This window comes from Populus alba, chromosome 19, assembly GCF_005239225.2.
Source record: "Populus alba chromosome 19, ASM523922v2, whole genome shotgun sequence".
NCBI lineage: Eukaryota > Viridiplantae > Streptophyta > Magnoliopsida > Malpighiales > Salicaceae > Populus > Populus alba.
Window position 1 is genome coordinate 10,681,606 of NC_133302.1, and position 14,953 is coordinate 10,696,558.

At 31.0% G+C, this 14,953-nt stretch overlaps 2 protein-coding genes across 2 annotated transcripts; one reads left to right on the forward strand and one right to left on the reverse strand.

Annotated features, from left to right (window-relative positions):
• Positions 1–6,253: 6,253 nt before the first annotated feature.
• On the forward strand, positions 6,254–8,657 carry LOC118027743 (8-hydroxygeraniol oxidoreductase). The gene is made up of 7 exons (XM_035031187.1): positions 6,254–6,506; positions 6,607–6,755; positions 6,853–6,890; positions 7,005–7,407; positions 7,505–7,744; positions 7,914–8,069; positions 8,255–8,657. Exons 1-7 carry the CDS (start codon positions 6,467–6,469, stop codon positions 8,363–8,365), a joined length of 1,137 nt encoding a protein of 378 aa, XP_034887078.1. The 5' UTR covers positions 6,254–6,466; the 3' UTR covers positions 8,366–8,657.
• A 557-nt stretch (positions 8,658–9,214) lies between these two features.
• LOC118027744 (uncharacterized) lies at positions 9,215–11,662 on the reverse strand. Its single transcript, XM_035031188.2, has 5 exons — positions 11,476–11,662; positions 11,169–11,304; positions 10,643–10,736; positions 9,723–9,803; positions 9,215–9,634 (listed from the first exon to the last, which is right to left on the reverse strand). Exons 1-5 carry the CDS (start codon positions 11,510–11,512, stop codon positions 9,497–9,499), a joined length of 486 nt encoding a protein of 161 aa, XP_034887079.1. The 5' UTR covers positions 11,513–11,662; the 3' UTR covers positions 9,215–9,496.
• Positions 11,663–14,953: the final 3,291 nt, after the last annotated feature.

Below are 14,953 nucleotides of genomic sequence, written 5' to 3' on the forward strand. Positions count from 1 at the left end.
CGTATGCCCAAGTTGTTGAAAGAGCAATGAAACACTTTACTTGATACTGCTTTAGTAAATATATTTGCCAAGTGATACTCAGATTTGACAAAAGGAAAAATCACAGTCTTCTCATCGAGTTTCTGCTTGATGAAATGTCTATATACTTTCACATGTTTAGTTCGATTATGTTGAACTGAATTATTGGCTATGGCAATTGCAGCTTTGTTGTCATAGTACATCTTGATCTCAATCTCCATAAGATATCTTATCTCTTTAAGTAGCCCTTTTATCCATAGTATTTCACTTAATCATTTGGTCATCCATTTGAATTCTACTTCAGCACTAGATAGACCAACAACATTTTGCTTCTTACTTCTCAAGGTCACCAAATTTCCTCCAACAAGGGTAAAGTATCCTAAAGTAGACTTTTTGTCGGTCAGATTTCCTGCCCAATCTGCATCAGTATAACCAATGATGTTAAGGTGGTCATTCTTTAATAAAAGAAGTCCTCTTCTCGGAGAGGATTTTAAGCATCTAAATACTTGCAATGTTGCCTCCATATGTACTTCACTTGGGTTGTGCATGAATTAGCTGACTAGACTGATTGCATATGCGATATCAGGACGTGTATGTGAAAGGTAGATGACTCTTCCCACCAATTTCTGATATCATTCTCTATTTGTTGGAACCTGATCTAGATAAAACAATGATTTTGTACGATTGGTGTATCTACAAGTTTGCAATCCAAAATACCTATCTCAGCTAATAGATCCTATACATACTTTCTTTGTGAGAGGAACATGCCTAATCTTGATCTATATACTTTGATGCCCAAGAAATACTTCAACCCACCAAGATCCTTATTTCAAATTCACTTGCTAGATACCTTTGTAATTATAAAATTCATTCTTCATCATTTCCTGTGACTATCATATTATCAACATAAATAATCAAGGCTATTGTTTTTTCCCCCATTTCTTTTCAGAAATAGTGTATGGTCCGAGTTGCTTTGGCTAAATCCTTGCTTTCACAATGCTAGACTAAATCTTCTAAACCATGCTCTAGGAGATTGTTTGAGTCTATAAAGTGATTTTGTATGCCTACACACCACATTTTCTTCTTTTTGTTTTTCTAGTAAAACCAGGAGGAACATCTATAGACACTCCCTCCTTTAGATCTCCATGAAAAAAATGCTTCTTTACATTAAATTAATGTAAAGGCCAGTCTAGATTTGCTACAAGTGATAGGAGTATCTGCATTGTGTTCAGTTTGGCTACTGGTGAGAACGTTTCCTGATAGTCTATGCCATATGTCTGTGTATATTTTTTAGCTATTAGTCTCACTTTGTATCTTTCTACTGTCCCATTTACTTTATATTTCATAGTAAACACCCATTTGCATCCAATTGTTTTCTTTCCATCTGGCAATGTAGTTAGTTCCTAAGTATTATTATTATGGAGTGCTTTCATTTCATTATAGACAACTATCTTCTAGTATTAATCTAGCATAGGTTCTTCAATGTTTCGTGGGACCTATTCCGAAGATACTTTTCCCATGAAGACCTTTGTTGCATCTGACATTATAGGCTGAGATAAAAAAAAAAAATTAATATGTAGTTATGGGTGTGTGCAAGTAAAAATAGTAAAAAGTAATGTGTGGGTGTTTGTATCTTTTTTTATGTGTTTTTTTTAATGATAAAACCAAAAGGATAATTTTTTTTAAAAAAAAGACAAGAAGAATTTAATGGTTTGATTCGCTCACGGTTAAGGATTACGAGCTTATATGTAATACGTATTCTTGATATCCGATGAAAAGACAACCTTTAAAACCTCTATAATATATCAAAACCAAGAAGTAACTTAACTCAGTTAGGGTGCGCTAGGGGTGCTAATATCTAATATCTTTCTTAGTCATAACCAGTCCCTTACCCGTGAATCTCTAACAAAGACCAGTATATCCGGGTTTCCTAGTAATCTTCAATCAAATACTAGGTGGAAACTCCCAAATCAATCAAATAAGCAACAAAAATCATCATCAACGTCACACGAGGCACGTGCAACATCCATCATCATGGTTCATCTAGTGTTCTCTCTTCTTACTTGAGTGAAGGCTTGCTCGATTGATGGCAAAGGGATCTGTTGAAAAATGTCTTGGCGAGTCTAATCAAATTAATCATCCAAACCATCCAAGAAGGTATAAATTTGATATTTTTGAATTAATTTGTTGTATTTCTGTATATCCTCATCGCATGTCATGGGATTTGGGCGTCTATAGTCAATCTCTCGCCAGAGAGATTGTAAGCCAGTGTAGTAGTCTTCTAGAGAACCCCTCCCTTATATGGTTCGACTGACTTTTCATTTTAAATCATATACCTGGACATTATCTCCTCCATCGAAGTATGTTGTGGCAATGGCATCCCAAACACCTTTAGTTGTAGGAAACCTGATAAAATTCCCAATTAAATCTGAGGTTAGGGAATTTATAATCTAACCTTTAACAATTGCATTTTTTGCTCTCCATTTACTGTGTGTTGGGTTGGTAATTAAGTATTGGTTGTCTGATTTCACTAGTGATTAATCCAAGTTTTTCTCTGCCAGAGATGAACATCTCCATGATCTGTGACAATAGTTCATAATTCTGGCCATTAAGTTTTGATTTTAGGGACGATAATTGGCAGGTCAGGGTTTTGGGTAAAGTTGGTTTGAGTGTCAATTCTGGAATTTGTGGTTGTAATCTGAGCATGGTTTGGTGGGTTCGGTTCTGCCAATGTTATAGGTTGTTTGTGATTTGAAAAAGGTTTAGATTTGGATCGTCTGCTCTGATACCATGTCAACATTGTCTGGGTAGTTTAGAGATAATTGTTTGTAACAATTCATTGTGCTCTTTCTTTGTTGCATAAAACTTGTATGTGTACATGTACAATAAATCCTTTTTAAGGATGGAAACCTAAGAATAGAAATATATCAAAATATTTTCTAAACTTCTTCCTGATTTCTAGTTTTCTTGATTTGTAATATTTGCTAAATCAAGATTTAATCCTTGTCAGCATTCAATCCGTCAGTGACCTCGAAAGTTATATTGAAGACCGTTGCTCTGCACAGCACGTCACTCGTTGATGTTTTTTTTTTTATTATTATTATTAACATACATGTCTGGTTAGCTTCTATGTATGATAAGAGAATTTTTTGCATGTATATTTTCCACTATTCATGCTTGATTTTGAAATATTTTAGATGTGTTGCACAAGTTAATTAGAATTTTGGATCCCTTTTTAAACTATTGACCTCGTGGAAAATTAATGTGTTTTTAGATATTATACTGAGTAGGCAGAATCCGGTAGTAAAACCAAACACTGATTGATTTTGGGCTACAAAGAAAGCTATACAACTCAGTTCCAGGTATTCGTCACCATTTTCAAATATTTGAGATGAAGGTCTACAAAACATATAAAAGACCATAGAACTAATTTTTGTTATTTTCAAGCCCAAAAAGCGAGTCGAAAAGCAGGGATTGAATCAGACCCAAACTTCTTGCACTCCAAATGTTGTCTAGGGTTATGGCATGTATCTCAAGTCTTAAAAGTCCAAAAATTACAAGATCAATGTCGTTAGAAAGAAGATTCAATTTTCTACAATTTCTCCAGAAATAGAGATCATTGAATTCACACGTTTCCTGCCTCCAATCTGGCTCGTAATACCCTAATAGGAAAGGATTACGAAAGAGAGAAGGAAATTTTCTTCTTTTCATTTGGGGGGTAAAAAGACTAGAATATAAAAGAGAAAAATAGGGGTTCAGCGGGGCACACAGAGAGACATGATTTGAGACTTAGAAGTGATAATTGTTTTAGCCATTATTTGAAATACCTTAAGAAATCTATAAGATAGAGATATTCTAGGAACTTTTGTAATCATTAAAGGTTTTACAATACTTAATAAATTTTAAAAAGTTCAGAAATTTCATAGAGTATATGAAATTTGCTTGTCGAAATAATTCATTGATACTCGACAGAGATTAGTGTTTAAATTAGAAAAACCTGATTATCAACACTAGGAGTAATTAATTCAATTGAGAAAGTTTACATATAAATAATTACGGTAAGTCATAAATCCTAGAACTAGTAGAATTGAATTCAATAATATTTAATCAACTAGTTTTTTATTTTTAAGCATTAATTTATATTTTGAAAATTATCTCATTTGATTCCTCAAATAGATCATAATTTAAAAAAATTTGGTAATTAGTAGCAATTTTTATAAATTCTCGTGGGACGATACTCTACTAATCACTTTATTATTTGTTACGATTCATGCACTTATGAAATTAACCAACAACGTACGTTGATTAATTTTATATGCCTTGAAGTTAATAACTATATAAAACCTCAATAACCCTAAAATAACTTAAATTAATGATTATTAAATAGCAAACCAAAAGTAAGATCCACCCTTATTTTTACAAAGGTGACACCACCCACGCCCATTACTCTTTTATCCTTTTCCGTTAATCGATTAATTATTATTGCTATTGAAAAACCAATCAATCAACGATAATGTAAATTCTATGGTTAATCTATATAAATTGTTTCTCTGTCAATTTATTTAAATTTTAGTCAATAACATCTTATCATTTGTTAAAAAAATAACTATAAAATTTGAATTATAATTTCTTGACATATGTTATCATAAATTATTTTTATTTAAACTAAATGAAGGCTCGTATCATAAGTTTCAATTTAAAATACATTAATATATTTTTTAAAAAATAATTTTTTATTTTTAACATTCAAAATCTTTTAAAAACATTGAAAAAAGATATAAGTTTAATAGTTTTTCAAACAAAAATTAATTTGTATGTTTAGTATTACTGTGCTTGTTTTTCAAAAATATTTTTTTAATTTAAATTTTTTATTTTATTTTTAACATTAACATGTCAAAAGTTTCTAAAAATATTTTAAAAAATATCAATTTAATATTTTTTCAAACATAAAATAATTTGTATTTGGTATTATGGTGTTTGTTTTTCAAAAAAAAAAAAATCAATTTAAAATACATCAAAATATTTTTTATTTTTAATAGTAAAACATTAAAATCTTTTACAAACACTTAAAAATAAATAAAAATAATTTTTTAAAACCAATTCAAACGCAAAAATAAGACACTAAACTCGAACGCAACAAAACTTGGACTTCAACTAGTGACGTGGTGGGCAGAGCAATAATCTAGAACATAATACTATATTAATTCCGACAGCAGAAGCAAGAACTAATTAATTTCACAAGTATAGTGTGTGATATTTGTACCATACTAATATGTACAAGTCAGTAGGTGGGTGATCGGTGACCAATAATTTTCTCTATATAAAGATATGCTCTATGATCTCTGACCACAGGACATGCTCTATTATTGAGCAAGCTGTTTTATGATATTTTTCCTACTGGAAAAGCGCAATTTAAATGTTTTCAACGTCAGCATCACTGTTTTGAACGAATCCCTTTAATTTCCTGATGAATTTATTAAACTATTTTGGTGCATGAAACATGAGGTTTGGATGGGAAAAAAAAGTTAAAAAACTGATTAAATTAAATTAAAAAAAAAAATAAGATTGGATCATAAAAAAATTAGTTGAACTGATTAAAATATTTTAAAAAATATTTAGTTCAGTTTTATAAGCCTGAAAGTAAACCAAACTAAATTAAAAAAAAAAAAAAATCAAAAAAATCTGAATCAAACTGAAACCAAAAACTTTTAAAAAATAAAAAAAAATCTTAAAAAAATAATATAATTTTTTTATTTTTAATATAAAATAATCAAACTAAACCCAATATTATTCCTATGACAAAGTATCCTAAATAAAAAAGACAATTTTTTTTCTTTTATAGATATCTATTTCAAGATTCGTTAATTTAGACCCCACATGTCTTTTATCATCAATAATTGAAAGCTCATAATAGAAGTTTTAATTTAAAATAAATTAACATATTTTTTCAATATTTTTAATTTTTAAAATTAACATGTCAATATCTTCTAAAAATATTAAAAAACATATTAATTTAATATGTTTTTCAAAAAAAAAAAATTATGTATTTAATATTGTGATAAACTTTTAAAAAATATTTTTTAATTTAAAATATATCAAAATACTTTTATTTTTAATATAAACAAGTTAAAAAAATATTAATTTAATATTTTTTAAATAAAAAATAATTTTAAAAAACAATTCAGAAACAGAAATAAACACTCGTTGTAAAACAACTGCCGTAACATTGCATAAGATACAGATAGAGGAGGGAGGAGTCCGAATCCTAAATTAAGGTCAGGTGAGGTCCGGAGGAGCTGTCTCATTCTACCCTTTTCTCTCCCTACATTAGATTTGTTAGCTGCCTGCACAGCATAAGCAAAAGCATTCCTCAGCAATCCATATTCTAAAATCAAAACTCCTACTTTAGATTTGTTAGCTGCCTGCACTGCATAAGCATTCCTCGGCAATGTCGACGAGCCGCAGCTCACAGATTATAACATGTAAAGGTACGTTGATGGATGAGTTTGCTTCATCTGTTAACTTGGCACAGAAAGATAATTCCTTTGCTTTCAGTCGCTAACTTGCCATCTGGGCTTCTTCTGACAGCGGCAGTAATATGGGGAAGTGGGGAGCCATTGAAGGTTGAAGAGATACAAATAGAACCACCAAAATCAACTGAAGTTCGAGTGAGGATGCTATATGCAAGCGTGTGTCACACTGATGTCTTACGTGCCAGACGCAAAGGAGATCCTGTGGTAATACAATTTACTTGATTTTCATGATCATCCTTGCATAATTATTATTAATGTCTTTCCAGCTTACTCTGTTTCACCATTTTATCTCCTTTTCCAGCCACTTTTTCCTCGAGTCCTGGGCCACGAAGGCGTTGGGTAAGCCCTCTTCTTACTACATATAGCAAAACTAGTACCCAAAAGCTGGGGTAGCTAGCTTTTGATGAATAAAGAGCTGATCTTACAATAACTTGAATTGTACTCCCATTGAAGAATGGTGGAGAGCTTTGGGGATGAAGTCAATGGTCTTGAAGAGGGAGATTATGTGATACCGACAATGTTAGCAGAGTGCGAAGCCTGCGAGAATTGTACATCAGCGAACACCAATTTATGCCTGACATACCCTTTAAGCCGTAGTGGTCTAATGTTAGATGGCACTTCAAGAATGTCCATCAAAGGGCAGAAGTTGTATCACATGTTTACTTGCTCCACTTGGTCCGAATACATGGTTATTGATTTCAATTATGTAAACAAGATCGATCCAAGCATACCTCTGCCTCATGCCAGTGTTCTATCATGTGGATTTTCAACCGGATTTGGAGCAGCTTGGAAGGAAGCTCAGGTTAAAATGGGATCATCTGTGGCTGTTTTAGGCCTTGGTGCTGTTGGACTCGGGGTTTGTTTTGTTCCTTTCCTTTCCTTTCCTCGAGAAGAAAAGAAGAAGAGGCTGTAGAATATTTTGCTTTGTCTCTCAAAAATCTCTGTAAATGCAGGTCACAGAAGGAGCTCGAATGCTAGGGGCAGCTAAGATAATCGGCGTTGATAAGAACAACATGAAAAAAGACAAGGGGCTAGCTTTTGGAATGACCGATTTCATGAACCCTGATGAGTGTTCGGATAAATCTATTTCACAAATGATAAAAGACCTGACTGGTGGAGTGGGAGTGGATTATTGCTTTGAGTGCGTTGGTTCCGAGTCCTTGATTAATCAAGCCATCCAAGCCACAAAAGAGGTATATAAATGCTTGCCCATAATCCCTCTCCTCTTCTAACCCATGCTCTGTTTTGTTCTGTTTTGTCTACAAGAAAGCAGTAAAATCAGCTAACCATATTCGAACTCAATTTGTGATGTTCGGAAAACCACCATTCAATAAGTGTTTCTCCCTTGATGCTGGTTGTTAGGGAAAAGGAAAAACAATTGTTATAGGCGGAGGAATCAGCAGCGTAAAGATCGATTACTTTCCTCTTTTGAGTGGAAGAACCCTAAAGGGGTCCATTTTTGGAGGGCTCAAAGTAAAATCTGACCTTCCCATCCTCATGGAGAAATGCAAAAATAAGGTATGTCCTTATCAAATTAGCATGTGGAATGAATGTTTTAATTGAAGAAAATGAAAGGAATGTCCCTATTGTTTTTAGAAAAATAAAATAAAATCATTTACCTTACTTGACATTAGCATACCATTGGAATGAGGAACTCCATAAATTAAGAGAAACTGATGGCGGGTCTGCTTAATTTCTGACAGGAATTCGATCTTGATGAACTCTTGACTCATGAAGTTACATTACAAGATATCGAGAAAACATTTGAGCTGTTAAAGCAACCAGATTGCGTGAAGGTGCTCATCAAGATTTGATTGATTAAGCTGCTGCTAATAAAGCCTGGCCATGTTTATGGCCAAGTAAAAAAAAAAAATAGCTCATAAAACAGCATCTGAAATAAAGTTGCCAGGATTAGAAAACATGCCTCCTGTATTATTGCCTTGTGAGGGGACTCACGAAGTCTAGCAAGATGTATGCCCGAGTACTGAATATCGATGGATCTAATAGTTTCAAGCTTTGCTACTTGTCAAGAACAATTCGAGCACAATTTGTTGAAGTTGATGAAATAGTAATTTTGATTTGGCAGGTGCTCTATAAGTGATAGTATATATTTCTGGTCAGTTTTCCCAAATACCCCCCAAGCGTCAGCAGCTACACAGAAATAATTTACAAACGTATCTTACGATGTTCCTTATTGTTAGTTTATTCTTTACCTTCTGTTTTTTTCTCTTAAAAACTAATTTCAAAAATTTTTAAAACAAAAAAGTGCGACGGTACCAAACACTTGCCTTTTAGATTACTGGGATAGGAGGAATCCGGCATTCAATCCGTCAATGACCTCGAAACCAATACATTTACGCAAGAACTTCAGAATACTAAAGCCGAGATTTGAAGATTGTGTCAAGGAAACAGACTGACTGGAAGTTCAGAACTGTATTATATCATCCTACCAGCATCCTTTTGTAGCAGTTCATACATAAATATTTTGTTAAGACTTAAAACCAGGGCTTAACAGGGACACCAAGAATTCGGGCACCAATTGAAGAAACAGGACGAAACTAGAAAGAAAAAATCAGCATGGTGCTATCACGGATATGAAAATGATTCCTGAGGATCAATTCAAAGATCCGTGATGCTGTCACAGCTCAATAAAAGAGGTCATCTGGTCTCGTAAACAAGACTTTTGGACTCGTTCTAGCATTGATCAGAAGAGAATGGACAGAAAAAAATGTCTAAAGCAGCTGTAGAATGCTGTTTATATGGCTTTCAAACATAATCCCTAAACTTTTAAACCAATAAAACAGCTAACTACATCGTTCATATTCTCATTTAAACATCACAAAAAGCAACCTTTAATCAACAGTAATGGCAAAAACACATGGTTCATGCTGATCTTCAAACATTACATGGTCTCAGAAATTATTATGAACAAACAGAAACGAATCTCACATTGTAGCTTCCATCTCAGGATCAGCTTCAACAGGCACAGGAGGAGAATTATTGCCACCTCTCAGACGAGAAGATACCTTGTCAATAGCAGAATTCAATTGGCTGATTTTTGCATTCAAGGTCTTCCTGGTCTTCTGCTTTTAGGAAGGATGTCCGATGTTAAATTTCTTTCATAGCTATCCAACAAGCAGAAAAGATGCATGATGAATAAAATGTAATTACCTCTAAACCTTCATCATAGTATATTGGCCGCTTGGCCTTCCGAAATCCATATTCATCTTCATTTAGCAGGGATCTTCTTATCTGAACAATACAAGGAAACAAACATGAAACCAGCTCGTACTAGAAACACCCTTTACTTCAAAAGAGTAATAAACCATAAGCATTTCTCAAACAAGAGTAACAAAGAACATCTCCGTTTTGGTTCCATCCAACAACAATATATTTGATAAAGCATATATGAACAATTTTTCTTCTTGCACAGAACTTCAGTAATAATGAGTCATCACGGCGAGACATGCAGCATCTGGAAATAAAATAAATCACAGCAATATATACAGGAAGCTACAAGTAATGAAATAAGGTAACACTAGTGATACTCTAATAGTTTATTTAATGACGAGCTGAAATTATGTTCTGCCATGATCATTAGATTAGTTAACAGGAAGGTAAGGGGAGAGCCCGTGTCAGACTATGGAGAATAGGAGCAATAAAAGGCTAGCAAACAGCAGAGCAAAGAAAATATCAAGATAAAGTATATTGAATATATGCCATGCAAAGTATGAGATGCTATTTAATTTCAATAGTAGTCAGTAGGCTATGGATACATTGTTATCAAGAACTAAAATGAAAAAAAAAAAAAAAAAACAGGCAATCATACAGATTCTACTGTTAGATCTGCATAACAAGCAAACGCCTTTTGAGAAGCATGAAGATTGAACATTCAACTGCTTTCATTTAGACATCCAGAGCTATACTAGACCCGATGCAACATGTACTTACCAATTGTTGTGCAAAGGTTGCGGAACTTGAGACATGCAGGATGATTTATTTCAATGAACAGCCAACATTTTAGGTCCCTTATACGAAGCATTTAAGTACTTTGTAGCCCAAAATTATTAAAAGGCAAGAAATCTAATCACCTGAGGAGCAAAAATATATGCCACAGTTCCAAATACAGCACCTCCTAAAAGAAAACCAGCAATAAAATCACCGCCGCCGCCGCTGCTACCATCACTGCATATAACAGAGAGAAACAAATGAAGATGATGATGAGTTACAGCAAAAGAGTACAGGGCTACTTTAAACAACAGCTGCCTAAGGGAGAAACGAATCAACATCATAAATGATTAACAGACAAAACCAGGGGCTCGGCTCGTATAAGAAAAATGAGATGGATGCAAATGGGGTTCAATTCTTCCAAGTTAGAATGGATATCAGAGATCTGATCTAATTGAGTCAACAACCCTCCAATATTAACAACTTCGTCAGCAAAAAAATCACCCTCAAAATTTAGGCAAACACATTTAACTCCCAGTTGGAAATGAGCATATTCGTGCATTTCTTGGCATTAAATAGGGATACCAACATGATGACTATTTTTCAAAAGGCTTATCAGTTTGTGATATCAAATAATATGGATATGGGAATCAAGAACAGTAAGCATACTTGTGTTGGGCACGAACTGCCAACTTGGGGCTGGTTCCCACTGGGTTTGATTTCCTTCCAACTGCCAGTCCTGGAGATTTGGCAAGTGAAATGGATTTTGTCGACCAAAGGGGACGTGCCTTAAGTTGAGATCCACCTACATGCACCCAAAATTAAACAAACTCTCAGGATTCTCTCCTCGCACTTCAGTTGTGATGATCAAAAAGATTTAATAATAGTACTCCATGGAAGATTATATGTTCAAGAAAAAAAAAAAAAAAAACCTTTACGAACTAAAAGAAAGAGAAGGAAGAAGTTATATTTATACCTGATGAGATTGAAACTGGAGCAAGAGAAGTAGCCATGGAGATCTAATAGTCTAGAGAGAAAAAGAAATGAAAAATAGTTTTTAGAAGATATAGAGTGTGATTTTATTTAATGCAACGCGCTACTATTTAAGCCCAAAATGAAGAAGAAGAAGAATGCTCACTGCTGGTTCTCAATTCTCTCTGCTAGTTTAGCTCTTCTGTTTTCAAGCACCGCGTTAATTTCCAATTATATCCTTGTAATTACACCGTATCATAAGCCATTTTTTTCATTAAATGGAGAACTTGTGAATATAGTGATTCTCAATGCCCCACGAGTCTTTGAAAATATGGTGCAAACGTTCTTAAAAGTTTTAAAAATTGTTTTTAAAAAAAATAATAAATTTTTTTTTTCAATTTGTTTTAATATAATATTATCAAAAATAATTTTTAAAAAAATAAAAAAAAACTTCATTTTATATATTTCTAAGTAAAAAAATATTTTAAACCGTCATCTCTACTACAATTTCAAATCTATAATAGCTCTTGGTTTTATTACTCATCTCCTCACGAGTGGGTTTGCACAATAATTTGGTTTTTCTATGTCCTTCAATTGTTTTAACCATTTAATTTTTTTATTATTCTTTGATATTGTGTTTTATTAAAAATTAAATTTTATAATTTATTTTAATTTTTCTTCTATAAAATTAGTGTGGTCTAAAAAAAATATCACGTCTCTAGTTTGGTGCTCAATTGGGTTAAAAAAAATCAACTTGATTGTTTGAAAGATATTGAGAGTTAGGAAACCAAAACTAAAAAGAATAAAATATGGTAGCTCTTTTTCTTTTTTAAATGTGTCAATGGTTTTTAGCCTTAAGATTTGTCTAAAAAATTCTTTTGATTTTTTAGCTCAATAATTATATATTTTAATTCCAAAACTTCATTTTATTTATATTTTATTTTCTAAGTTCAAGATAAAAGTGAAAAAAAAAAACAGTAAAGAATAGAGAAATAAGTTGGTTGGATTCTATTGACAAAAATAATCAAATTAGATGTCAAAGTGTTTAAGAAATAAAAAAGCAATTTGAGTGTTCCAGAGCTTCTATGTTAAAGAAAAAATAGATCGAGGTTAAGGGATTTTTTTTTTTTTTTTGAGTTAATTTTATGTTTTTTTAATTAATTTGGGGGTTTTTTTTTTCCAAGAATCGGTTTTTTATATTATAAGTTAGGTGTTCAAGATTAAAATAGATTAAAAACTGGGTTTTTGGATAAATAAAAATTATCATGCATGATTTTCAAGTCACCTCTACAATAGTAAAAAAAAATTGGGTAGGTATATGATGTGTGGTCAATCTTTATTTAAAAAAAAAAAAAAAAACAAATTAATAAAGATCTAGCGAGTGAGTTTGATCTTCCAGGTCTTCACACATGGCTTTTATTATTATTATTATTAGGTTAAATCTAGGCATCTGGTCCCTTTTTAACTTTTGTTTTCCTTCTACATCTTTTTCCCATTGATTTGAATTTAAATTAATTAAGATAGATTAGTTAAATATACGTTTGACATGCACAACCTGACATGTATTTAATTTTAATGAAACTAGTTAAAAATAGTTTTGTGTTATTTTTTTAATAAAATATTGTTTAATTTTTACTTGATTTTTAAATAAGATTATAATTTTTTTTCTAATACTAACATATATTCTTTTGGTATAACTCAACATGATAATTCTTTTCCTTGTATTTTATTCAATCACTTGTGTGATTGTTTATGTTTATTATTTTTTAATTACATAAAAAATTGGCTCTACAAAATAAAGTTAATAAAACCCAATTAAATTCATGATCGAAATATAAGATCGGATATCTTAATATATATTTATTTTTTAACTTTCTAATTTAGTTTTTAGTTAGCATTAATATTTTTTTTAATATTATTGACACATATAATTCTCAATTTATTTAATAAATATATACATTATCTTTTTTATTCAAAATTAATTTTAATGTCAATTAATTGATCCACAGTGAAGTTTTTAATTTATTTTTTCACATTAAAAAGCTTTTAATTTAATTCACGGTAAAACACAAGTCAATTAATTAGTAAAGTTTAAATTTACAACACCTTAATCTTATAATTTTTTTATTTTAATATTTTCACATGGAAATTCAAACTAGTAATCAAAAACCAGATTTAAAGCTATTTAATATTTTTTATAAAAAATTTTAAAAGAAATGATAAAAAAAAATGTCTTTTTACTCTATTTAAACCTTTTCATTTCATTTAGGCATTTCCATCACCGGATACAATGGCGATTCATTCATTTTATAAGTTTGGAGCGTATGTATTCTTGCATTTAAAAAATGTTTTTGAAAAATTTTTAATATTTTTTTAAATTTAATTTTTTTATAATTTTAAATTCTTTTAATATGTTGGTATAAGAAATGAATCTTTAATAATAATATTTTAATACATTTCTAAATAAAAAATCACTTTAAAAAAACTAAACATAAAATTTATTTATTTATTATTTTTTTTAAGAATGAGGGGTAGTATGGTAAAGTGAAGATGATGAAGTCCCCAAGCCATCCATGTAAAGACAGTTCTGCAGTTGAGCCCAAAGCACGTACTGCTTTGGGTTCTCCGCCTTCAGATTTTTTTATTTTTTATTATTTTTTGTCTTTTGTTTTTTGCTTGCCAATTGGAAAATCTAATCCTGTTGATCTCTGACACTATACATATGGATCCTCGAAATAAATTCTATTAATATCGATACAAAAATCGTAAGTTGATTTTGATAGCTCTTTTATCTATAAATAATTAAGTTGATTTTGTTCCGTATCTCTAATTATATCAATTTCAATTCATAAATAAAAAAACATTTCTTCTATATATATATATATATATATATATATATATATATATATGTCCAAGTTAGCTTACATGTATTTTGATTCATCCTACGAGCTTTAAAATTAATGACTATATAAGTCTCAAATGATTATCATATCGAGCAACTCTAAGTTACTCGAACATGAGATTATAGAAGAAACAAACCCATAAATTTCAAGTTCTTATCACTAAATCACCTACTAAAAAGTTTTTTTTATATATATTTATGTTATATTTGTGTGCATGATTTGTTTTGACAGCAAAATACCTCTTAATTTTGAATAAAGTAAGCAACTGATCACATGTCATTATTTGTTTTTCAAATGCTATCCCTGGTTAAATAAATAAACCTTAATTTTAGTGATTTTACCACAAAATACATAGATATTTATTATTCTCATTGTAATAATTACGTATCTAATACATGTAACTTAAAAATATTTTTCTCTACAAACATGTTCCCAACTGATTTTTTTTATTATTATTCCAAATATATTTCATATTAATAAAAACAACATCAATGATTATTACAGGGATTTCCTAAAATAAGATATTTTTTTGAAATTATATGAGTCTTTTGCTATTTTTTTTTAATTAATATAGGTATT